General features: G+C 36.2%; 1 protein-coding gene and 1 long non-coding RNA gene across 3 annotated transcripts; one reads left to right on the top strand and one right to left on the bottom strand.

Annotated features, from left to right (window-relative positions):
• Window positions 1-13489: 13489 nt before the first annotated feature.
• Window positions 13490-15168, bottom strand: LOC147475706 (uncharacterized). 2 transcript variants are annotated; one of them, XR_015209026.1, is made up of 5 exons: window positions 15088-15168; window positions 14690-14766; window positions 13932-14008; window positions 13709-13832; window positions 13490-13573 (listed from the first exon to the last, which is right to left on the bottom strand). It is a non-coding gene; the product is annotated as an uncharacterized LOC147475706 (long non-coding RNA). The 2 variants fall into 2 exon arrangements; XR_015209025.1 differs by having other exon boundaries at window positions 13497-13832.
• Window positions 15169-23825: 8657 nt separating this feature from the next.
• On the top strand, window positions 23826-24167 carry LOC147475705 (uncharacterized). The gene has a single exon (XM_086585504.1). The coding sequence runs from the start codon at window positions 23826-23828 to the stop codon at window positions 24165-24167; it is 342 nt and encodes a 113-aa protein (XP_086441630.1).
• Window positions 24168-27399: the final 3232 nt, after the last annotated feature.

The raw sequence follows: 27399 nt of genomic DNA, 5'->3' as shown, positions 1-27399 counted from the left end.
TTTGGACTTAGTCCCCAAACGGCATACCACCGTTTGGTACTAAGGCCAAAGCGGTGTGGCCATGCCGTTTGGGACTAAGTCCAAAGTCGGTTTGGCCATGCCGTTTGGGACAAAGTCCAAACGGACACCATTTTTTGCAAGTTCAAAGTCAAAGCGGCATGGCCTCATTTTGGCCTTAGTCTCAAGCGGTGACCATGCCGTTTGGAACTAAGGCAAAGCGGTGTGGCCATCGCTTTGGACTTTGAACTCCAAAAAATGCGTCTTTGGACTTTGTCCCCAAGCGGCATGGCCATGCCGTTTGGACTTAGTCCAAGCGGTTTGGCCATGCCGTTTGGGACAAAGTCCAAACAGACCGCGCCATTTTTTGCAAGTTCAAAGTCCAAACAGAACACGCCATGCCGTTTGGGACAAAGTCTGAATAGACCGCGCCATTTTTTTGCAAGTTCAAATCCAAACGATATGGCCACAAGTGTGACCACACCGTTCAAGGCAAAAACAGATCTTTTGTGTTTTGGCAAAAACATTGCGTCTTTGCATTAGATTTTTTGTGTTTTGGTAAATAACATTGGGATTTTTTGTAAAATTTGGGATTTTTTGTTGTTCGCATTAGAGATACTAATAGAGATAACATTGGGACATTAGAGATAACATTGGGACAATGTTCTGCATTAGATTATTAATAGAGATACTTGATGTGACAAATTAAAATCGCAAATTGTCGGAGAGCACAAGAAGAGCCATTGAATGGATATAAACTGAGATCTAAGCAAAGCACATCTGCCAACCATGGTAGAAGTAGTATAACTGTTTACTCCACGGCAGACATCGTCTATTAAAATCAATGCACGCTAATAGCGAAAACATAACCAAAGGCAATGTGACATGAAATACATGAAACCACAGGATCTTAGGTGAACATGAAAAGAATGACAAGTCCAAAGCAAGATCACTATCATTTCATATTTCAACAATGTGAAATACATTGTGCGAATTACATTAATGCATTGAACATAAAGCTATACATTGCCATGTGAAATACATTGTCCATTAAAACATAAAGCTAAGTTGCTACATATCAACAACTTGCACTTACAAAAAGAGTCCTAACATAACATTTTTTTTTACAAAGAGATTTCCAATCTAACTTTTCGACTTTATCTCCTTCCCCGCAAAACAAAAAATTGAATAAACGGTCATCAAGCAAAGTTAAATCAAAGCGCTTTATTAAGGTATGACAGAAAAACTAACCTCTCCACTTGCTTCCTCATGTTCACCATCTTCCGCCACCACCATTTGCCTAATTACCCCCAATAAAAACACATGAATCGGTATAAATAGTACCACATATGTCAAATCCAACACCAAATCTAGAAACCTCATTGGTGGAAAACTCTTGAACTTAAGTCATGATCAACTCAAAAGAACAAAGAAAGACAAATGCCAATAAACACTCCCGCGTCATCTCAACTAACACAAACCGAAAAGTAAAGCAAAACCAGCATCATCTCAAATGCCAATAAACACTCCCCGCATCATCTCGACTAACACAAACTGAAAAGTAAAGCAAAACCGGCATCATCTCAAATGCCAATAAACACTCCCCATCATCTCAACTAACACAAACAAACCATTTCCATTTCGACACTTTCGTCCCCAACACAAGATAAAAGGAGGTAAACTAACCAAACTAACCACTAAACCCTAAACCCTAAACTAACCAAACTCAACATACCTAAATCCTATGCTCCTTCACGATATAGTCCGCCAATGAACTTGCACGGGTCAAATTGTATGCCTCCATGAACTGGATTACGTGCATCCTCTGGAATCGCCCGATCCCACCCATTTCAGCGGGCCTTGATTGAAGCAAGCGAAAATTCATCGGCGACGGGTCTTTGTCAAAATTAAAACACAAAAACTACATTAGTATATACATTTACATTTATAAAATACCAAAACAAAACAAAACAAAAAAATTAACGTTGTAAGATATTAACTCACCCCGATTATGATATGGAAGACTCGTAGGGAGTAGTGACTAAGATGATCAAGGTTTATCATTCGAATATGACTATTGTTTTCGCATTACCAACTCATGTATCTACTAACACACTCCCATGGATAAGGCGGAATGGGTCCGCGTTGTTCAAGTTGAATCAAGTGATTACGCCAATTACTCCGATGGGAAGGCCTTGATATTAAATTTCACATCATACCGCGTCCGGAAGTAGTTCAGCGTCGAGGTCTTTGGTTTTGGGGGATCACGAGGGTACAAACTGCATATGACCCAAGACGCGCCGACAACCCTCGCAACATTGTCTGCTTTTCGACATTATCAAGAAAGCATATAAATCCCTCGAAAAATGCTATTTCATCCACGGGCCGTGTAGCTTTCGGACTTCAACATAGGGATACCATTCAACCTGTCAAATAGCATATGATCGAGGGAAATTAATCATTAATCACATACTAATAATATTAATTAATAAATAAAACTATTTACATACAAAAATGCTTACATCGGTACAAGTCATATTATCAATGGTGGCTCGGGTATACTTCAATGCAAATTGTTGTGCTAGCATAAAAAGATCGATAATGGAAAGTACCTATTAGCATGGGACATGCTCAAATGATAGTCCTCATTTGGGTATGGCACGAACAACTTAGGAAGTACTCATAAATCCATGCCTACATTAATATAGACACCGAGTTAATATTGTAATAGATAGATAAAATTGACATTGAAAAGAAAAAAAAAAACTAATACACGTAGGAGAGTGAAATAGCACGAAACACCCTTCACCTTGGCACTTGTGGCAGTCCCAAGACCCTGTACAAGTAAGTAAGCGGTAAAGTCGCGCACCACGTAGTCTCTCGATCTCGGCAAATTTCGCGCGGTCTCGGATAACAAGCGGAACTGCAGTTCAGGGCGATGTCGGTGAAGGCGGTACATCAAAAAAAATAACGGATAAAGCTCTCACAAAAACTACACCTCTTTTTGGGTTGGCGCTTCTTCACAACAACCCCATTTTCATCAAGTAAATCTTCATCTCTTACCTTCCCGACAAAAGCTTCATCAAAGAAATCCATCCTAACTTTGGAAGTGAACTTATTGGATTTCATCTCTCATCTATCTTATCCATGGGTATGCCAAGATTTTTGTGGAGAAGTCTTTTTGTTCTGTTCAAAGGTCAAATCGGTGTCCCGATCCTTTGCTTTGCCTCGATCGGAACTCCTAAGAGTTGGGAAACATCGTCCAACGTGATTGTCATCTCGCCCCACGGCATATGAAGCGTGTTGGTCTCTGGATGCCACCTCTCCACAAACGTAGAGACCAACCACGGGATCCCGATGCTGTATACACCTAAGACCCGAACCACATAAAGCCGGTCCTTTGAAGCTCCACGTGAAAAGTAGAAACGGTCGACACTCTCCTCCTCGATATCCCATTGTACCAACTTGTTGAGGTGCCCATGGCACTTCAACACCCCGCCTAAAACAACAAAACTTAGTATTAATGTATGCACAAGTTTAAGTAATACAAAATTTAAATACTAATAGACACTATATGATAATATTACCTGCCCCTCCCAAACATCGCGAGCCCGTGCCTTTGCATAGTCATACAATAGATGTGACACACAAGGGCCACCTCCATAAACACCTCTCTTGAACTCCAAGTCATTGTTAGACTTTCTCACAATATTCACTGGAGGTACAAGTACATGGACTTCCTCGTCATCCTCCTCCTCCTCCGCGTCCTCCGCGTCCTCTTCCTCCTCGTCAGTCTCCTCTTCTGCATCATCAACACCATCTTCTTCACTATCAGCATGACTTAGAACTACACTCTTCCCACGATCCATATTTACGTCATGGTCATCTACATCTACATCTACATCTACATCTACATCTACATCTACTATCTACATCTACATCATCTACATCACTCATCTCCCTTTCTTCTCTTTTGATTTCCTAACTCTACACCACTTACAACATTCTTTGGGATCATCCGCTTTCCGATCCCCTCTACGAACTGATGCCGAAGTGGTTGTTCTCCTTCCTCTCTTTTTCTCAGGCTCCTCATCGCGACCCGAACTACTACTCCCCCCACCTAACAACTTCTTAGCACCCGTGAAAACACTTTTTGCTGCATTCTTCACATTCAGATTCTTTGTTCGAGGCATTGCTACAAAATAAATAGGAGTTAAAAATAAGACATTCAACTAATTCAAATTGTTGCAATACCAACGTGAAAAACAAAGAACTAAATAAAGTGGTGTGCATGCCAATCTATATCTAAGGTGTGCATGTATCTAGGCAAACTATACTCCTCTATTAAATCCCCCCACCACACACTAACAAAAAACCCAATCTAATTCAAGCATGCTAAAATCGACTAGGAAAACTTTGCGAGAATCGACTCATGTAAAACTTTAAAGCCGCCATGGAGATAATGAACATCGAAAAAAGAAGCACATTTGTAAAAGCGAAAATAGTCGACGGCATAAGAGAAAGACAATATAAGACATCGTGATTCGGAAAACTAGCAAGTCGGGTAACCTCTTTTAGTTTGTGCGCGTGTGAGTTGAAATTTTACAACATCTAAACTTAAAAGAATTTCTTAGGCCATAAGCTTTTATTAAGGGGTGGGACTTTTTCAAAGCCTTTAAAGCTTTGTGGAATCTTCTTTGCTAGCAATCAAGGTATGTCATCAAGCATCAATAAACCAACTTTGAAAGCTGCGGCGGCGAGTTCGATTATTTCTTTGAAAGCCTGCCTAATCACTTGAGATGTTTGGGGTGCCCTTAGAATAGAATTCTAAACCAGCGGGCGCTTTTTTGATCAATAGGAAGAGGATCACTCCGCCATGGTGAGCGTAACTCTTGGCAACTTCCATCTGCCGTAGCAAATGACCTTCCAAGACAAGATAAGAAATAGGGTCTGGCCAACATCGTCATTCCTCTTAATTGAATGGGACTATACTTGGTCATTGCCGTACAAAATCGGATGGATGGAACATTTGTCTACCCGACTCATAAAAGCGAAAGTGATAAATGTTAAAGCGGAATCTCATATTCCTAGATAACATAGGCCGCGATGTAAATAGAAGCGTTGACTCGATCTAAGAAGCATGGCGGCCGTCGTCGCTCTCTCCAACCACCGAACAAAGCTGGCCTCGCCTTTATAGTGACACCGCTTATGATACTCTTGAATGAGAAACCCGGGGCTATTTGAATCAAAAGCACTTTCGCGGTTAGCTACTTGCCTCGGGGTTTCACTATCGAGCTATCAAAAGAAAAAGTAGATCATACTCTTAGGCGTTACGCTCCTCCCTCTAGATAGAGGAGGGACCTCGCTTCACTCCCCTTAGAGAACTGCAAGCTAGTTACGGAAGTGAGGCTACATCCTACTTCCCAAAAAGGGAAAGCCCAATCTAATACATTCTTGTCTTTCCTTATCCTTTATAAACTTAAAAAGAAAACTCACAAACTCAAGGAAGTTAATCTAAGTACTACAACTCACTAGGAACATCCATTTAAGAAGGAATAACCACCTTAGAGAACTTCCGAGGCATAACTAACTAGAGGAGGAAAGAAGTTGCAAAATCCATAGGAAGATAGGTTGCATCTCCTTCTAGAATAGATGCAAGAAGGAAATGAAGGAAAGAAGATAGAGAAATCCATAGGTTCAAGAAAACCCATCCTCCCACATCCTTTTGCATAAATTTAACTCTACAAAACTTGATTTTTCAAATCACCCACAGAATAATGATTTTTTTTTTTTTTTTTTATTTTAGGGTTTAGACAGGACCATGACCATCATTAAAATCTAACATATATCTTGCCTTCTTTGTCCTCCATTACATATTGAGCACAAGACTAGCTAAAGCAACTCTGCTAGTCTCTATATATACATGGGTAAACTGAATTTGGTAATGTCATTTAAGTTCGGACACACATTGATAGCAATGGGAGTGGACAACAAAAATTCTGAATGGAAACACATAAGAGATATAAAAACAGACAAAAAAACCCATTCTCCACTAGATCTACAATTGATAGAACATCAAAATTGCTAAATTATTTGAAACATCAATTTTTTTTATAAACACAGATGAATCCTAACTTAACAAGGTCTAACCACAAAATGCAGAATGGACCAATAGTAGCACACTTATTGGATCCAAAAAAATTGCAAAATGCATTATATAAAATTGCTTTCTTTCTTACTTCTTTTCCTTTCTTACGATAGGCTGCAATCTTGGATTACAGGAAGAACCGATGGCTACATCTAATAGGTTAGAATCTATCCTAGCTTCCTATAAACCTACCTATAGGAGGAAGATCTTGCTCTCTCTAGGGTGAGGAAGGGGGAAGAATCTGTCAACAAGAAGAGATTCGATCCTTCATGCGCCTAGCTACGAGGACCTGCGCCCAACCAATTCTACAAGGACTGCCCTATCTCAATCAGTACTTATCTCTCCAAGGAGGAGCCTACTAGGCCCTTCACTCTGAATGGGTATAGAGATGTCTTCAACAAAGTATGTCCCCGAAAGGCGACTTTCTGCACCTACCCGGCCCCCGCCTAAACTAGATATAAGTTCGGTATGGGTTGGGGGTAAAAGCTAAGCCAAACTACCACCTACCCCTAAACAGGGGATGTTGTGAGAGGTAGTACCCTTCTTGGCGAGGCGTACATAAATGATGTGGTCCCGGATTACGAATATTAGTAACAAGAGATTGGTCTTTTGTAGTGTGATGAGTAACTATAGAGATCGAGGTTGAGATCAAATCACATCTTGTTTTACTAAGGCTTGGCTTCGGCCCGAGTAAGGCGACTCTTTCCCTCTTTTGTTTTCATCCCGCATCTTTGGTATGTCGCAAGACCCAGCTAAAGCGAATATAATCCTCATCAAGTTCCACTCGGGACTCTCTCTTTACTTGTAGTTCATAACTTTAAAGCAACGACAAGCTGCCGGTGTAAGCACCGGTTCTAAGCGTGACTTAGAATCGGACCTTGGTTACGTTTTTGGAATTTTTTTATACTTAAATCATACAAAAATGGGGTTTATTCAACAATTTTGAGTATATATGCCACTTGTTTCTAGATGCAAGCTCATGACCCTCGAGTCTCGAGCTCGGCGGTCGAAGCTTCACTCGAGCTCGTTTTGTAAAAGCGAAGTCGAGCTCGAGCTCGGGCTCGAGCTAATTATAATTCAAATCGAGTCGAGTTTGAGCACAAAGTGGAGCTCGACATTGAGTTTGACCTCGGCTCGAACTCGACTCGAAAACTCATGAGCGAATCGAGCATGCCAATACTCAAACTCGCTTCGACTCGATGACCACCCCTAATCAAAGGGAACAACTGGTCGATACTTCGATCTTAAGTCTCTAACTCAAAAACTAAATTGAATCAAACATAACATTATATATATAAAAAAAAAAAAAAAAAAGATAGAAAGATATAACGAGTTACGAAGCGAGCTATATATTTATTTTGAATCAAGCAAAAGCGATTACTCCGGTCGATATGGCCTCAAATAAAAATCTAGTGATACACATACACACACAAAAGAGAAAAAGGAAACTGAATAACTCTTCTATTAATTAGTGTATTTAGCTTCTGACTTTGGAAAACTCAATTTTCTGCACTTTGTTGCTAAATAGTGGGATATTATGTATCAAGATTGTATTGTGTGGATAAGATTTTTGGGGTGTTTGCTTAGTTGGATCTGCTATTGGATTTCTCTTGTTCTCTATGTGTGAGTTACCTAAATCTACTTTTGCTTAACAAACGTTTTCTTTACTAATAATGTACTAACATAAAAGAATGAGTGTTTACATTTGGTGTGTGAAAAGGATGCTGTTCTATGATATCCTTCCTCTGCCATGAATGCCAGCCTATAACTGTCAGTGCGCTTTGCTAGAATGCTACCCTACATTACTGAAAATATCCCAAATAAATAATATATGTGATGTCGAATTAGTGCTCAAGTGGTGTCTTGTCATCTTTTCACCTTTGATCGATCTGTATGAACTCTATGTTGAATTTGGTATCGTTTCTACATTTCTCTTGATCGCATCTTTGTTGGAAGATTTAGACTTTGGATTCGGTTAGCTTTTTGAGAAATATTTCGGAATAAGGTTTGTGACTTTGTACAACTTAAAGATTTAATTTAGTTGGTGAGATCGGTACCATAAACTAGTAATCGATGAGAATTTGAAGAGTAGTAACCGATTAGTTACCTTTGAGAGTTTATCGGCGTTGAAGTGTTCGATTTACTATGTATTGGTGCAGATCGGTTAAGCTGAAACACAATAAGCATCTAAGTATATTGGTTGTATATAAAGCCTGAGGCCAGCTTTGGCTTGATTCGGGACAATGAATTGGTCATTAGTTCACATAAGGGTTTGTTGTACTTTCGTAGTACCTAGCTTTATTCACCGTTCCTTGAGAAGGAAATGCGCCCAAGTAGCAGGATTGACTCCTCGCGATAAGCCAAAGTGATGATGAAACATTCAATCGAAAGTCAAGATATAGCCCAAATAAGTCTAATTTGGATTGGCGGTCGGTTTGACAACATACGACAAAATGATCATAACTTTCTCTAGAAACCTTTGTTTTTGCGAACCGTAAATTTGGTTGGAAACTAGACTTCATGAGCTTTCTAGTGGTGTGTGTTATGTATGGAGAAACGTCCTGTTCAGATTCAAGTTTGACTTTGAACTTAGAAGAAAATCAGGAATAGTTTTAATGCTTGTCTCTTAGCATCCGAAGTTTGTATTTAGCTATAAATTCTCTAAGACTTGTAATGGAAGTAGAGCAGTATTTGAATGAAGATATAGGACTTTTATTGAGAAGAAGTGGTTCTTCTTGGTGAAACAACTCTTATCTCTTTGGTGGATTCCATAGAGTGGTGAGTTCTAGTAACCTGACTCTTATCCCTTTGGTGGATTTCCATAGGGGCGCGAGTTCTTTGTTTTCTCTTAGTTTGTGCTTGTATTTACTTCCTATTACACCATTCTAAATGGTGTCACAAAGAAACTTGTCTAACTTCACTTCTCTGATTATCAACTGATTTATCCTTCACGAGTTTGGTGAATGCAAAACTTGATATCATTTGATGTGGATCTTACTGGAAAGCATTATCTATATATATCTGCTATACTTGCGAAAATATAAATTTTGTTATATACTTTCGAAATCTTGTGAAACTTGTGTTAGATGGATGACCACTAGCTAGGTTCACTTTTATTTTGGTTTTCATGCATTCTTAACTTCATTTTAAGAATGGGTGATATCAACGAAATGGATGATATCAACGAGGAAAGTACAAAATGGGTGTCTAGAATTCAAAAGAATTGAATCAAACATAACATTATATATATATAAAAAAAAAAAGATAGAAAGATAGAACGGTTACGAAGCAGAGCTATATATTTATTTTGAATCAAGCAAGCAATACTCCAGTCGATATGGCCTCAAATAAAAATCTAGTGATATCAACAGGAGAGACAATAAGTTCATAACTTCATTGTTTGATTTAATGATTTATTTATTTTGAACTTGGATAAACATAACATTGATGTCTCTGTCTCCATTTCTATAAATCGAAAAAATTAAAAATATAAATAACTTAAACAGTCAAAAATCCCAATGTACATAAACGATGTAAATAACTTAAACATCGAAACTCGGCCGAGTTCACGCGAACTCTACAGAGAGTTAACAAATATGCTACTTCACGAACTTCTGTCGAGTTCAAAACTCTGACGAGTTCACCGAACTCGGACAGATTTAGAACTTCAAAACCGAGTTCAAAACTCGACGAGAATTCACGAACTCGACGGCGAGTTCAAAACTCGGACGAAAATTCAAAACTTCGGCTCGAATTTAGAACTCGACGAATTCAAAACTCGACGACCGAGTTCACGAACTCGACAATTTAGAACTCGGCAGTTCAAAACTCGACGAATTCAAAACTCGGCGAATTCACCGAACTCGGCGAAATTTAGAACTTCGGCGAAAATTCACGAACTCGACGAATTCAAAACTCGACAGCATTCAAAACTTCAAAAAACTCAAAACAGAATTCAAAACTCGGCGAGTTCAAAACTCGACAGAATTTAAAACTTCGGCGAGTTCAAAACTCGACGAAATTCACGAACTTCGGCGAGTTCAAAACTCTGACGAAATTCAAAACTTCGACCGAGTTAAAACTCGGCGAACTTCACGAAATTCGGCGACGAGTTCAAAACTTCGACGAGTTCAAAACTCGGCGAGTTCAAAACTCGAGTTCAAAACTCGACAAGTTCAAACAAACTTCAAAACTCGAAACTTCGGCGAAATTTAGAAACTCGGCCAGTTCAAAACTTCACGAATTCAATTCACCGAACTTCGCGAGAAACTCGGCGGACCGAACTTCGAGAATTTAGAACTCGACGAGTTCAAAACTTCGACAGAGTTCAAAACTCACACGAACTCGGCGAGAGTTCATCAAATATGCTAACACCTAATTAAACACATTTAGCTCCTTGAACCGACTTGCACCAACACCTAATTAAACACATTTAGCTCCTTGAACTGCTAAGCATAAGAGAAGTAGTAGCCGCGATTCTTGCGGCAGTAAAAAACGACTCTAAAGCTAATACAAATAGGGGTGGTGTCGAGTATTCAAGGATATTGGATAGGTTAGTTGTTGCTTCTAATCATATTGCATTTGGATCTTCCAAATAATACTGATAAAAAAAAATGCTCGAATCCAATATTTCTATCAGTTATTAGTTGTTGCTTCTAGTCATATGACATAGATGCAAGTTAAATCACATCCACTTCATAAGCAAATTTTCATTCTTAAAACAAAAAAGAATATTACTGGTTTAATTTTATTACGAATAAGGTTCAGTTTAATATAAGTTAAAGATATATGAAATGCTATCAGAAAAAGGAAGTATCAGTACCGCTTCTATCCTTTTGATTTCAACGCGAGCGTACTGAGCCACCAAATATACCGCTACAACAAAAAATAACCTTTTTAGAACCTAACAACATAAACGGAAAACATTTCTTAAATTAGATGTGGTGAATTAGACCAGTAAGTTCACATACCCAGTGAAGGCATGCAGCAAAAGAAGAGTCGAACGAGATGGAAATCAAATCTGACAAAGCAATATATGTATTCTTGCTTGCTTGAATACCACCACAACACCAAAGATTAATAACCGGTACTAAACAAATCCACGACCAAACCTTAATAACAATTCCGGGGTGGAAAGCTTAAGGAACTGATTTATATTTGTAGATCTGGTTTTTTTTCTTTTGTTTTTGAGAAGATGAGATGTAACGACACTCCAAAAACAAAGTCAGGTTGGTTGTTTTTGTAGATCCCTCAGATTAGTCGATCCCTCTCTTTTTTTTGGTAGATCTGTTTTTTTTTTTCTTTTTTTGAGAAGATGAGAAAGAAAAGACGTTTTTACCCCCACTTGATTGGTTAGAATTTGAAGTGTTAGATCATGAGATCTTGAGGTGGATCCGACGGCTCAAGAGGAGAGTGAGATAAGGGTGGCACTCTAAGAGTGGCACCCTAGACAAAACCATATATATATATATATATATATATATATATATATATATATATATATATATATATATATATATATATATATATATATTAAAATCACTATTCTTCATACTCTATATTTTTCCAATATATATATATCCCCATAAACTTCCTATAAATCAATACAAAAAATGTAGATAAACCAACGGTTTGACAAACTTGTCAAATTTGTGATAGATATGAGATAAAACTTCTTATTTTACACAACGAAAACAAACTAAGAAATTTAATGAAAACAATAATATTTGCATGAAAACTAAGTTCAATGAACATAGTAATGGTTTGGATTTACTCTACAAATTTGGCATAAAGACTTGCTAGAAAGTCTCCTAACATCCAATCAGTTACTAAATAGTCCATATTGACTTGGATGCATTTTGATTGGACAAATAATGTCAGATAAAATTTCCATAGGAAATGAAAACCAACAGAGGTATAGAAGTTTGTCAAATGTGAAGTATTACAATATTCTATATGGCAGTATACATATGATAGTATAACATTATGAATCCATAATATTATTTGCATAACCAATTTGATTAACCAAGTAATACGCAAGATTATTAGGATAACAGACTAATTAACCAACACATACCATTTAATTATTGTAGGATGGGAACCCTCGCCTTAGCGTAAGAGCATTAGTGTTGATGAAACATTATTCCGAACAACCCAAGCTTGCACTTTATGTCTCCAAGTACTGATAGACCAAAAATGCTAAAGAAGAAAAAGCAGTTTCAAATCACATCCAACGAAACTAAGTTAAACAAAGAGAATATAAAATTAAATGTGTTTGAAAGTGTTTAAGGGACTTAACAAAATAAATAAAAAGCTCCATAAGACCATCCAAAACACTAACAATGAGCCAAAGAAGAGGGGCATTTAAGCAAAACATTATCCGGCCGGCCTTAATGTCGAATCGCGATTCTAAAATAGAATGGGAAAGTCTTGTGATTGCCCGTGAAATTCAAAGTTTGATATTAGTTTCTAAGCAATTGGTTCTTTAACAAAATACTAGCTCAAAATTTAGAACACAACTATAGTGATATGAGATGCATACATATCTTCTCACTTGTTGAATGGTAAATACAATAGCATCCAAAAAGCAAATTCACTTGGAGTAATACCGTTAGAACCAACTGAAGCACAACCCAACAATGCTTCCTCTTTAAGAGAATTTCGAAGATAAGATCTCTTTAGACAGGGACATTTCTTTTCTCGGCTTAGTCACATAAAGAACCTTCTCCTGCAAGAGCATTGGGATAGTAAACAATTCTTAGATTTGATAAAACTTAGAATTCAACAATCTAATAATCAATAAAACCAAGTTTAATAATTTCCTATGATTACAACTATTCCAAAAGCCAACTGAAGTTTTGAAAATTAGAGAAGTAACTAACAAACAAAGACTATGAGCTTACCCGTAGATTTTGTGATTGAGAGCATGAAGTCTCCCTGGACTTGCTACTTGCTACGTGAGTAGCATAAAAACAATAATCATAACATTTGAAATTTTCATATGTTATACACTCTTCAATATACACGAATCGGATTGACCATAAAAATCCCCAAAATTCTTTTATTCCAACTAAGATACCTACTCACTTGTATTTTATTTGGCAAGCTCACCTAGTCCCGTGGAATTAAACCATTCATATGATTATTTCCAAGATCCGAGTATGTCAAAGCAATGCAATCGATAAGCTCGACTTTTGTATCACCAATCACCCCTTCGAAAGAATTTGAACTCAACGACGATCCGAAAAGTGAAGTGAGCTTCCCAAACTCCTTGGGTAAGGTCCCATATAACTCGATTGTTACTAAGAATAAGCCTCCAGAAGCTTATCGCATTACAAATATCGGTTGGAAGAGTACCCTCGAAACGATCATTAGCAGCGGAATATTCCATCAGATTAGTAGAACTCCATAGACTAAAGTTATTTGAATCTATATCAAGCACCATGAGATAAATTTTAGAGAAGTATGCTCAAGTTATTTAGCACCATTACAACACAGTCACAAACTGTAAAACTTGGATTCTATTCCAATAACCTAAAACTCATAAGAAAAAGTTGTTTATACCAATAGTGTCGGATCTACTTATAGCACCAGGCCAAGTCTCTTTGATATATGTAACAAAATCAGTAGGATAGAGTCCTCCATGCCGTCAAAGTCGCATCCCTTTTAGTTTATTGGAAACATCGTCCTGAAAGCAGGTGATGTAGTCGATGAATTAACAATATAATAGCCATTTCAATAGCCTAGAATTAATATACGTGAATAGATATGGGATCAGATGTAATACCTGTCCAATGCACCTAAAGCAGTGAAGATCTTTGCCTTCATTAACTCAACTGAAGCCTACTGGTCATTCCTTGATGCCTGAAGAAACAAAGAATCAAGATCCTCTAAGGCCCTACAAAAGGAGTTAGCATTGTCAAGAAGTTGGTTTTACATCTAAGTCAACAATTTCTTGCTTCCTAAAATATGTCAACAGTGTTTTCCATAATTAGCAAGTTCAAAATAAAGTTAAAGATATCCATTTTTTATTGCATGCTGTCGTTTATATAGGAGTGCCTGAGAGTCTTAAAATTAGGAGGATAACCTTTATTGAATTTTGGACATGTGATTAAACAACGCTCCTATTTTTCACTTACCTGTATTACATGATGTTGGTCTATTCAGAAGAATAAAGTTGTCTCGCACTACCGTCTTGCATAGATGGATGAACACATATAAAGCTACAAATAGAAAACTTAACCTAATAGTTGCTGACCCTGACCCTGACCTTGACCCTGATATTTAGCAGATTTCTACTTAGGTTTGACTGACCAAAGCTTATTTCCACATTTTATTTCCACTATAATATCAGTGATCTGTGATGATTCAGACCTTCAGAAAACTGATTTGTAGAAATAAAATGTTAACTTAAGCACGACATTGTGAGTTGGTTGCTTTTTTAAATATGGGATTCTCTTTGAAAAAAAATGGTGAACTCAGCTATTTTTAACTTTTAAAGCAAAATGTTCGTTGACATTAGTGTTTCATAGTTTACTCGAATACCTGAGGCACTGATCGACATCATCAGTAGCAGTTTTACTCTTCCCATATTCTGAAGCATATTGTGCTACCTATAATTTCTGCAGAGAATACTTAAATCTAGAAGGAACTCAAATACTTGTAAACTGCCATAAATGATGAGTAAGGAGAATGATGGGAGTAAATTAAATACAATGATGACAGAGACCAAACATATAGCAATTTCACAAATGTGGACTTATTTTAACACAAATCACAAAATATTAGTGAATGCATTTATTATCCATTTTGGGGAGGGGGCAGAAGGGAAATCATTAAGGGTGGTAGAGTTCTCAGAGATAGTAAACGGGCACGTGCAATTATTTAGTCTATGCAGAACGAAGAAAGATGAAAGACAGATTAAGGGAGAAAACAAATCTTACCTCCACATTTGCCATGGATAACTTGTCAAGGTCGTTAAAGGCCCCTTTGGTGATTGTTTGAGCAATTTTAGTCCCAAATTTTATCGATTCTTGAGAGAGGCAGCGAAGAACCGCAATGTAACTAGACCGGATAAAGTCAATATCGCTAGGACTGAAATGTAAAGGTTGTGAGAATCAGAAAAAGATATGCATTTCATATCACAAAGATCAAATTGAACGGGTACCGACCCCTTTTGTGCACCAAAGCGAACTAAATGTTGGCTCTTTCTGAGAAAAATAACAAAAAAGATTCCAATATAGTGTCAAAAGGCACGCTTTTTTACAATGAGATGAAGATGAAGAAGCCTGCCTGAAGTTCTTTGCTATTGATATCTTGAGCTAGAAGGGTCTCAGAATTTCGCCGTCTTAACTTGGGAATAGTCTTAGAGAATATCCCTGCAGAGTAATGCCCGGAAGTTAATCAATAGAATAACACGTCTAACTGGAACTTTTAGCAGCAACAATAAATAATATGAAAGCTGAATAAAAAGAGATATGGATCACTTCAAACTACACAACTAAATTGGTGTTTTCAATTACAAACTACCAAACGAAGCAAAAAAGAAACATAATAAAGGAGCAACACCAAGATAGCTTCTCAAACTGGTAATAGTTAACAACGATGAAATAATGATATCTAATCATTTTACGTAAGCCATATGTGACTAACTGAATATTTCAAAATTCTCCATATAAGGTTTTGTTAAACTCAAAACTATACAAAACACAAACCAATTCACTTCTAATTCAAAACCCACCTAAACACAAACCGATTCGACAGATTTTTAACTCAAAACCAATCAACACCAAATAACTCAATTAAACCTAACCGAAACCCCTTCAATAGCTAAATGTTGCATGGATAGTGAAGAAGGGGATTAACTCAATTAGATGCCTTTGTTATCTTTTTCATAAGAATTCAAAAAGTATACTTTAAGACTTCAACTAATTGTTTCTGGAGTTGGATAGGGCATAGAATAACACGATTTTTAGCTTGCACCCGCAATGCTTCTGAAGGTAACTCGAACTTGGTCTTTGGAACTGCCTAATGTCTAGAGGCTAGGACCAAAACACCTCTTGCTTAGCGAGCATCATCATTACAGATTAGCAATTGACTTTGCATGTATGGGGTAAAAATCAAGAACGCAGACAACAACAATCATATTCCATGGCCAGAAAAAATAATTTTCAAGTAAGAAATAAGAAGTGAATGGCCAAATCAAATAGAAAACTTGAAAAATATTTCATTATATAATTCAAAGACAAAAAGTCCGAAAAAACAATAATGGAACCAAACCTGGGGGTGCTACAAAGTGGCAACGACTCCATAACAAGTTTTTTCTAGAAGTCTCAATTGAAGATAGTATGTACGTATACCAATACAATATGAAGTATTAATGGCTTCAGCTAGATAGTTATCCAATTACTTGGGTTCAGCTCATATGGGGATTTTTGATGGGTTCCTTCTTCCCATGTCAACGACCACGCTTAGAAACCACCACGATAACGCATCTAAATTTGTGAAGTCCTTCTTTAGTTCTACGTTCGATCTAACAGAATTGGAAGCATAAAACAAAGAATGAGTTTATGAAGAAAGGAGGGGAAGTTGAAAGAACTAAATTTTTTGGGTTAAGCATAAAACAAAGAATGAGTTCATGAAGAAAGGAGGGGAAGTTGAAAGAACTAAATTTTTTGGGCTGTTTTTAAGACCCGGTATTAATGGTATTTAAGTGGGTATTAATGGTAAGACTACCCGCGTACATTTCAATATAAGCGTGGATTTAGTTTTCGACCTGAATTTACATAAAACTCCTTTGTGAGTGTGTTGTAACTGAAAGGTATAAATAGAAATAAAAATTTAAATGACAAAATAGTCCTTTTTAAAGACATTGAATAATTTTTCTTTATATTTAATTAGGGGTATTTGGTGGTAGTAAAAAGGCTGGTCTAATTTAAAAGGCCAGGTTAATTATGATGTACTTTACTAATAGAGATTATCCAATCTCTAATATCCATTATTAAAGTTCAAACTACAACTTTCCATTATTAAAATTGTTACAGTCAAATTAGTACAGTAAATTTCCTGAGGTAAATTTGAAACGGTAACTTTCCAATGGTAAATTTCAAATATACTAATTTATGAAAAATTGTAACTGTTTACAATCCAATGGTAAAACTGTTACAATAAAATTGGTAAAATTATTTTCCAACTGTAAAATTTTAATTGTAACTTTCTAATGGTAAATTTCTAACGGTAACTTTCTAATGGTAAAAAAATATCATATCCACAACATAATAATATCAACTATCTTATCCTCAAAAAATCTTATGATTTGTGAAAATCTTATCCTCAAAAAAATTGGACCTCAATTTTAGATTTCATTTGTCTATATAAACAAACCTAAGCATATACCATTCCAATGTACCTTATTACTTTGTTTATTATTTTCTCTTTCTTGTATAATCTTAAGAAAAATGGCCTCTGGAGCTGGTCCTTCTCATCATCATTCTTCCAGCTCTTCTAATAATAAAGACAATGATACTATTAATCGAAGAAATCATTTTCTTCAATTCTACCAACAAGATTAAGATTTTTTGGATACCGCAACTAATCGCATCCAAGCAAATCTTGCTACAACGGTTGCTATCTATAATAATGTCATTCAACCTGAAAGACCCCGTCTAGGGTTTATTATAGGACGCAAGTATCGTAACCGTAATAGAGCCATGGGCAATGCTCGTCTAAAGGCTGATTACTTTGGTATGAATCCCACATATGATGAAGGCATTTTCAACAGTGGCAACCGAATGAGTAGTCAGCTATTCTTGAGGATTAGGAGTCACCTAAAGCAACATAGTGACGTTTGGTGATGCAACTGGTAAAGTCGGATTGTCGTCTTGGGGAAAAATGTTGTGTGCGTTGCAAACGGTATTGATACAGCTGATTTTCTGGATCAGTATTTCTGATAGGACCTGGGCACACTTACCAGGCCTGGGCCTCCATGCCCATGGGATAACTAGTATTGATATTGTCCCTCACTTAACCACCCATTGGGTTTGGGCCACATCTTGGCCATGGGTGTGGGATTTTATCTGAAAAGGCCTCGGTACTAGTTAGTGATCTTCCCACTTTATCAACCCATGATGAACTCATTTCTTCTCCAATGTGGGACTATTAGATTTCAGGTTCACAATACCCAACAATCTCCACCTTGAACCGAAATCTAAGGATCTTCACTTGTTCATCACCATTGCACGATATCATACCAGACTTTGTAGGTGTTGAGAGGACAAGCTCCACCTCGAAGATCACTCGATGTTGTTGGATTCCACTCAGGGTACACTTTCTCGAGCATCCACGACTTCCAAAAGTGTCATAGTGTACAGGGATGCTTTGTTAAGCAACTCCACCTGAGTAACGCCATCGTTAGCGGCTCCACCTTGAATGACTTCGTCTTCAAATTCTACATGATCTGTGCCGTTTGTCCTAGCCGAACCATCAACTTTGATACCATTTGATAGGACTTGGGCACACTTACCAGGCTTGGGCCTCCATGCCCATGGGATAATTAGTACCGATATTGTCTTCCACTTAACCACCTATTGGGTTTGGGCCACATCTTGGCCATGGGTGTGGGGTTTTATCCGAAAAGATATCGGTACTAGTTAGTGATCTTCCCACTTTATCAATCCATAATGAACTCATTTCTTCTCCCATGTGGGACTATTAGATTTCAGGTTCACAATACCCAACAATTTCTGCATTGCTAAATCAACCATACTCTCATATGTAAAATTGTTTTGTCAACATATAGTGGAGGCATTTGGTCTCGAATATTTGAGAGAACCAAACCAAGAGGACATTGCAAGGTTGCTTAACGTTGCTGAGCTAAGGGGGTGTCCATAAATGCTTGGTAGTCTCGATTGTATGCACTGAACTTGGGAAGCATGTCCAACAGAGTGGGCAGGACAGTACACTGGAAGACATGGAGTTGCAATCATCGTACTCAAGGCAGTTGCTTCTTACGACATGTGGATATGGCACGCTTACTTCGGCCTACCAGGTACTAATAATGACGTCAATGTTTTGTGGCGCTCTACTATTTTCAATAATCTCATGTTTGCACTATACCATAATAGGCTATTACTAACAGTGAAAAACCGTTACAAAATATATTTGTAACGCTTTTTATCCGTAACAGTTTGGGCATGGGTAATCTGTTACAAATATTTGTAACGGTTTAAAAGCGTTACAAATCATTATTTTGCTAACAGTTATTAAGCGTTTGTAAAAATATTTGTAACGGTTTTTTAAGCCAACGATTTTGCAAAATTTGTAACGGTTCAGGGGCGTTAGGAAATAATTTATGTTCAAAAAAAATATTACTTTGTAACAGTTTATAACCGTTACAAGAGGAATTGTATTTGTAAAAAAAAATAATTATTGTTTTTCTTCATTGCATGGGGACTTACTGGACCTGCATAAAAATGCCCCCTCTCTGCATTGTATACAAGGTAAATATCACAATATAATTACACATGAAATATTCATTTATGGCTTCAGATTCCAACTTACTCGGAAATCCCAAGTATGTACATTTAGCATTTCACACCGGCCAAATAAATTAAAATTTTAAAATGTGCAACAAGACAAAAAATACCATAACAATGGTGCAAGTACAAATAACCATCTAAATCACACTTTTAACATATAAGACTCTTCAGTTCACAGATAATGAAGAATTTAGATGGCTGCAAAGGCATTCTCCCACGAGCACCGAAAGACCATGCTAGATGACATCTACCTGGTTGAGCTTGACTGTTTTGAACAACACCCTAGACAGTCTCATCAGATCACACAAAAGTTTGGAATAAATAAGCAAGAATATATGTAAACAAAAATCTAGGAGAGTAAAAGAAAAAATCCCTGGTCATCACTCCGGAACATGTGCTTAGATGAACTTGCATGCACAAATGGCTCTAACGAACTCATGGGAACAAGTAAAATTGTCTATATCTAATTAAGAAATGCTTATCAATTCAAAAGATGTGGGAAAAAATGTTGATCAATTAAAAAAATGTCTTTCATATACTCAACCTTCTTTTCATTTTTATTGAAACACCTTTGAAGCATATCTAACACTACACTACTTCGGATGAATGCATTTAGATTCACACTCCTATAAGTACCATACATAAATACCAAACATCCTAAGCTAGGATGCAATGGATCAAAGAGTGGTCAACCAATTGTACACATGCTTTGCACAAAGATGAAAAACTCCTAATATCTATACGTGTTGGGTTACCAAGCTATCAAGTATAGACATATAATCCAAGAAAGGCATAGCTTTAGAAGTTTGGAATCTTTCTAGGACCCCAAGGAAATGCACAAGGATTCGAAGTTAAATGCATGAATAAACAAAACAAATGTAGAACAAACGGATTCAACAAATCCATGATCGCCTATTTTTGCTCGAAGTGGTCAAAATTGAGGTATCTAAGGATTTGATTTTAGTTCTCAAACTATTCCCTAATATTTTAACTCTCTTGTAGAATTTCAAGTACCAAGAGAAAACCACATGTACAACAGCCCACAGCAGGTACTTGTTGAACAACGAAAGGAAAAAAATTCTTAACATTTTGCCTACTTCTGTGTGCTCAGAAACTTATAGAGTAATCTCCCACAACTACATTGAAAGTAAGTGCCTTTCGACTCTGTTTGTCTACCACAACCACATTGAAAGTAACCAGGCATCCGTAAAATGCACGACTTACTCCACTCAATCCACACATTATGCACCCTATGTATGACAAAATGACACTCCCACGATACTGAAATGCCTTGCCATATCTCCATAACCACGTTCAATATATATATACATGATGCAAGTATGCAACTTTGAGATGGAATTCATACCTTGAGTTTTTGGTTCACTAATTAGTCAAGACCAAGTAAGATCCAATACAGAGAGATTCCACCTAGCATCTAGGTGCAATCCTCTATTCCCAACAGATAGCTTGCTTTCTTTCTAAGAGGCCAAAAAAATCACAAATTTGTTACTACCGTTCTTATTTCCTTAAACACGTTGTAGTTGTGCCTAAGTTTGATTGTTCTGTCACAACAACACACGTGTAACATCAAGTTTACAACAACGTTATCAATATTCATCTTTTTCATAAAACTCTAGTATCAACTTAAACCAGCCTAAAGGTGAAAAAAAATAACAATAAATAAATAAATAATAAATAAATAAATAATTGGCCTCATGGGACGACCTTGGGACAATCTTTGAATAATAACAAGCTTGGGGAAAAAGTAGAAACTCAAAGTTGCCCCAAAGTAAGTAAGAGGGGAGGGTCTCTAGCTCATCTACAAGGTTCATGGACTCATGGAAACAACTCATTAACTTGCTTGAACTTTGAAAATAAGGTTGCCAACATTTGACCTTATTCACACACTAAACAGATTTGGAGGGAGCCTCATGGGATAGGGGTAGCCCTTTTATTCTTTAAGAATGCTTTTGAAAAAAAAAAAACTATTCGAATAATAACAAGCTTTTTTTTCCAAATCTCAAAACTTAAAACAAATTAGCCAAAAAAGTAGAAACTCAAAGTAAATAAATAAATACAAAGTAAGTAAGAGGGGGAGACTAGTGAGTGCAGAGACGTTGGGTATGATGAAAAACATACCAATGAAGTCCAATATAGCACGAAATATCTACAAGGTGTTCATGGACCTATTAATAATGTGTTTCCCTTCCAACTTTGTTGCAAGGAACGATATGATGGCAGAAAGTAGGAACCCACTAATGCAATCATAAGCATAAATAGAACTTCTTTGAACTTCTTTGCCAGGCCCACACCTACAACATAAAAAATGTTGATTTAAATTTGATCACCCTAAAAGAACAAATAGTAGTAAGCAATTCAACTACCAAACAACCCAAGTACTATGCAACGTACTTTTGTCAAAATTAAAGCTTCTCCCAATTCCTTCCACCCGACGAACACTTCCCTAATATACTATGAATTCTCCTCTAGGAACATATCTTCCAAAATGCTAGTATTATACTTTGGTGTAGGTGGGCGTGTATCCCCTTCTAACCAAATTTCACAAAAATCCAAAAATCAGTTGGAAAACATAACCAAATAACAAATACTTTCAAATAAAATAGTTCATACTGACCTTGCTTTAGCGTGTGAAGATTATTTCAATTCAATTTTAGTTTTCCAATGTCAAACAACAATGTAGCTACTGGAATTAACCTAATAGAAAACCTAGGTAGTTCAACCAGCTCCTTGACTACTACCCAAAGACATAATTAGTTCAACATTATACTCTTTATAAAATTCCAGATAAAAACAACATTGTGTAAAACAACACACCTGGGTATACAACTAAAATAGGTTTCTGTCCCTCATTTTGAAACGTCTCCTATTCTATATTTTTAACCCCGGAGCATTTACTTAAATACTTCTTAATAACACATAAATACATACATCTCTTTCTATGGTCTCTATGATTCAAATAGTCTTTCTCATGAAAACACTCCTGCCCACCATAAACAATACGAAAGTACTATTAATTACAAACTTCAATATTCAAATTTCACACTACACAATAAAACTCAAATGTTTATAACAATAATACCTTGGGCAAACGAATGAAAACATCGATACCAGTATACGGCTAAGCAATCGTCTGTGTTAAATAATTGTATCCGGCTTAGCAATCATCAAGCTCAAGATCAAGTCTCTGCAACCATGTTAATTAGAGATCAACAAGAAAAATCTATTGGGAATCCACACTAAAACTAACAACAAAATTCTAACTTTCACTGTTTTCGTACCTTTTTCCCTTGAACCAAGAGATTGAAACAAGATCTGCGATGGGTGAAAAAATATAACTTTTGAAGAACGACATAATTTTTATGAAACAATTTAAAATATTTAGCGAATATTAAGAGATAACCAACACACTTGTGTTCAAATACCCCTTAGCAAAATTAATTGACCCAATCAGAAATGTTGAGCGTACCATTGACAAAACCATACCTCGTTCTAAAACAAAAATCTGAAATCCAATTAAACCCAACGCCAATAATGACAACAAGTCAAGAAGAAAAGAATTGAAGAATATTTACTAATAACGAAAAAAACCCAAGAGGAAGGAGCAAAAATAAAAAAATCTAAATTTTCCAAACCCTAAAAAGAGAAGAAGACAAAAAACTTACCATCAATTCTTTTTAGATAAGGTTGTCTAGGTTTGAGCTATCCACATCTCGGCCCTCTAAAAGTGAGAAAGTGAGAGAGATGAGTGCGGCCTCCTTTGGTTTTTGACTGTCTTTTATTTTTCTGATTTGTTTTTTCTAACGCTATCAATGTGTTAGCTCACCGCCACAAATTAATTCCGATAATTATCTGAAATTAAGTAACGGAAAAAATTACATAGTTACGCTTTGTAAACGTTAGTAAGTGTGTCACGGTGAAAAAATGTTTTTAAGTGAAAAAGGAGTGCGTTACTAAATCACCCTTTTGGTGTAGTGTTGGTCTTACCCCTCATGCAAACTACACTCTCATAGGCAGAAACTACACCATTAGTTAATATCTGACGGATGGTATATATCGTAAATGGTCTACACTAGTGAAAGCGATAAAAAAAACCTAGAGGTGAAAGAGAACAATTTTTTACACAGATGCAAGAGTGTTACAAGAAAGACGTTGAACGAGCATTTGGAGTTCTTCAAAAAAGATTTGCCATTGTTAGGGGTCGAGTGCGCCTATGGGAGAAAAATGTGTTGCATGATGTTATGTCAGCATGCATAATTATGCATAACATGATTGTGGAAGAAGAAAGACATGCATATGTGCGTGCAGAAGAGTTTGGAGATTTACCACCTATTAGGAACTATAATTATGAAGAGGCTGTTGTCCCATATATTGTTGTTGAACGAGACAATAGTAATGTTGAATTTATAAGAGTCCTACAACGTTTAGCTCACATGCACAATCGAGCTGAGCATATAGAATTAGAATAATGCTTAATTAATCACTTGTGGGAATGGCGTGCAAACCAATAAATAAAGTTGTTTGGTGTCTTATTATTTCAAAGTTCAAACCAATAAATAAAGTTGTTTGTTGTCTTATTATTTCCAAGTTCAAACCAATAAATAAAGTTGTTTGTTGTCTTATTATTTCAAAGTTCCAGTCTTCACGTTTCAATGTTGTATGTAACTTTTAAGTTTTGTATTTCAAATGTTATGTGTTCGAAGTTACATATTATAAACTTTTTTTTTTAATTAATTTAAAGTGTAAAAAAAAAATGATAGAGCCTTCTTTGTATTTTCAATACTTTTCCATAATATTAATCCTGCCATACATGCAATGTATCATAAACTACATTATTATAACTACAAAGTAAAAAAAAAAAAAAAAAAAAAAAAAAAAAAAACAATCTCCTTGTATTTTCAATATTTTCCCATAATCAACATGATATCAAATAGATACACCATTCGAGGAAATTAAATATTTCTTACAAACAAAATAAATAAGGTTTAAGACTTAACAAGTCCTCCACTTATTACAACTTGAAAGGAAAAATATTTTAAGAACTACATAGTCTGATACGCGCCATCTGTAACCCACTATTCTTATCTAAGTGGCACTCCGTTAACTACGTGGATCACCTGAAAAAGAATTTATATAAAGACGTCAACTCGCCGAGCAAGGAAAATCTACCAACAAATCCTCAATAACAATTAGAATAAGAATTGAAGAGAGGGAATAATATCAACCAAGACTTTACATACACAATATAAACCTGAGAACAATACTACATTATCCTATATATAAAACAAACCCTTTCATGCCTTGTAGAATTAGAGGATATATACAAACCCTTTCATGCCTACTCCAATCAATTACTAACCCCACCTATTATTAAGAAAAAAAAAATGTAGAATTTACTTGCCTTAAGCCCAAAGCAACATGTACAAGCAAGCACCAAGCTTATACTTTAATCACCAACTTTGAGTTCTCCAATATACCACCAAGTATCTCTTTCTCTCTTAATCCCTAGCTCTCTCTGATTTTGGGAGAAAAGAAAAACAGTAGGTTGGGTGGTATATGTGTGCGAGGACTAATACTAAAGCTATTGGGCCACCATACATAAGCCCATTACTTAACATGGGCGGGCAGGTTAGTCTAAGCCCAAAGGTCAAAACATTAAGGGGTCGTTTGTTTTTTTTGAGCTTCTGAATTCTAAATGTTGAATGCTAAATGGCCCACCTTCTGAATGCTGAACTAATAAAAACATGTTTGTTTTTTGTCAGAATGACCTGACTCTGAATGCTGAATATAAATAATTTAGACATTTGTACCCTTGCAATCTATTTTGAACACTAACTTGATTACTTGTAAAACAAGAGAGTTAAAAATGGATTTGACATAGTTTCATTTGTTTATTCAACATTTTGACGCCTAAAAGACTCATATAGTAATATGAGATAAAAAAAAAAATCTAAAAACATAAATATAAATAATAGTTCAATAACCATAAGTTCATCCATAAAATCTTAATACCAAGTTAAATGACATTACAAGTAACTCCAAAGTTCGGCTCTTGTAAACTTGATCATATATGTCCATTAAACAATTGTTCCGCAAGTTGATCATGTACTTATGTGCCTCGGGTCCTAATGTGTGATTTATACTTGGTGGTGCTTCTGGTCTGTCAGAGTTAATTGAATACCTCACTAGAATAGTCACATTTTATTTTTCATATCGCTTGAATAATCGATCATCATCGTCAATGGCCACGCAACAGAGAAAATTGTGTATCGCCATGCATGCTACAACAATTTGAACTTGTGTGCGAAAACTATATGGAGCCATCTTCTTCAATATCTTGAATCTTGCTTTCAAGACACTAAATGTTCTCTTAATTACATTTCTTAGCGAAGAATGTGCTTGATTAAACTTCTCCTATTTGTTTTTAGGACGACCACCGCGATTAAAATTTGCCAACCAATACCTAACAATCCTACAAGGACACATAAAGCCCCTAGTATGTGTGTATGCAACATCACACAAGTAATACATACCTACGTACAATAATGAGACACATAAATATGTAAACCAAATATATATATTTGATAAATGAGGTTGTTTTGATACGCACCTTCAGGAGGCAATGGAAATCCATTTTTTTCAGGCCACCTTAATGTCTCATTTAATATACGAGCATCATGTGCAATCCCTTCCCATCCAGCCATCACATAAGTAAATTTCATATCAAAATCACACACACCAAGAACATTTTGGAAACAATCCTTACCTGCTCTTCTCGAAAGGGAATTTGCTTATCAAGTAGAATGTGTGCATCTACTATTGTACCATCCAAAGCTCCAATTGCTCCTTTAAATGGTCCTCTCTTAAGACAGCGTTGGTAACAAGATCCACCTTCAAACGTCGGATCAATTATCATCTCCTTTGAGAAATGGAGCATTGCCACTAGCACCTCATGAAAACACTTACTAATGGTTTGTGTTGAATGTTAAAATCGATCCACTATTGATCAATTTCGCTTATTGTGACCGATAGTCATTAAAATCATAACCATTTTTTCCTCTACATCAATATGTTTACTATCATGAAGCCACTCCCTTTGCCAAAAGTGATCACATAGCATAATGAAGGCAGGTTTCTTCAACCGTAGCATGTTAAACATATGTGTGGAAGTTCCATGTATGTACGTACGTTTTTCCAATAAGTGCGGATATGCATATCTTTTGCCTTATACGCTTATGCTTTGTTGAAAGCCATGTGAATATTATGATTAAATACACTAATAACCATTGTCGTGGTGTCATTTTCCATGAATTAAAATAATAATAATAATAAATCAAATCAAATCAAATCAAATGTTAACCTCACAGTAACAAGTTTAAAGCAACCATAAGCAATCAAATCAACAAAAATACTCATAAATGTTGAATCATAATAACCATAATATGACAGTAATCCAAGTCAACAAAATGTAAATACGATAGTCATCCAAGTAATTAACGCACATTATTTGTATAGATTATGTCATCCTAGAAGTAATATTCTTCAGGAATTGGATCTTAAGCCTGTTTTTTTGAAGATTCAAAAATTTCTTGTTATGAGAAGCATGGAGGGAAAGAACTTCCAAGGAGTTAAGATAAAGATAATCATCTAGCAAACCCAAAACATATAACTTTTGCACCTACGCATCACCTTCATCCACAA

This window comes from Coptis chinensis, chromosome 9 (assembly GCF_015680905.1).
Source record: "Coptis chinensis isolate HL-2020 chromosome 9, ASM1568090v1, whole genome shotgun sequence".
Lineage (NCBI taxonomy): Eukaryota > Viridiplantae > Streptophyta > Magnoliopsida > Ranunculales > Ranunculaceae > Coptis > Coptis chinensis.
The sequence above is the reverse complement of the archived record's forward strand: the minus strand, read 5'-3'. Positions and strand labels throughout refer to the sequence as shown.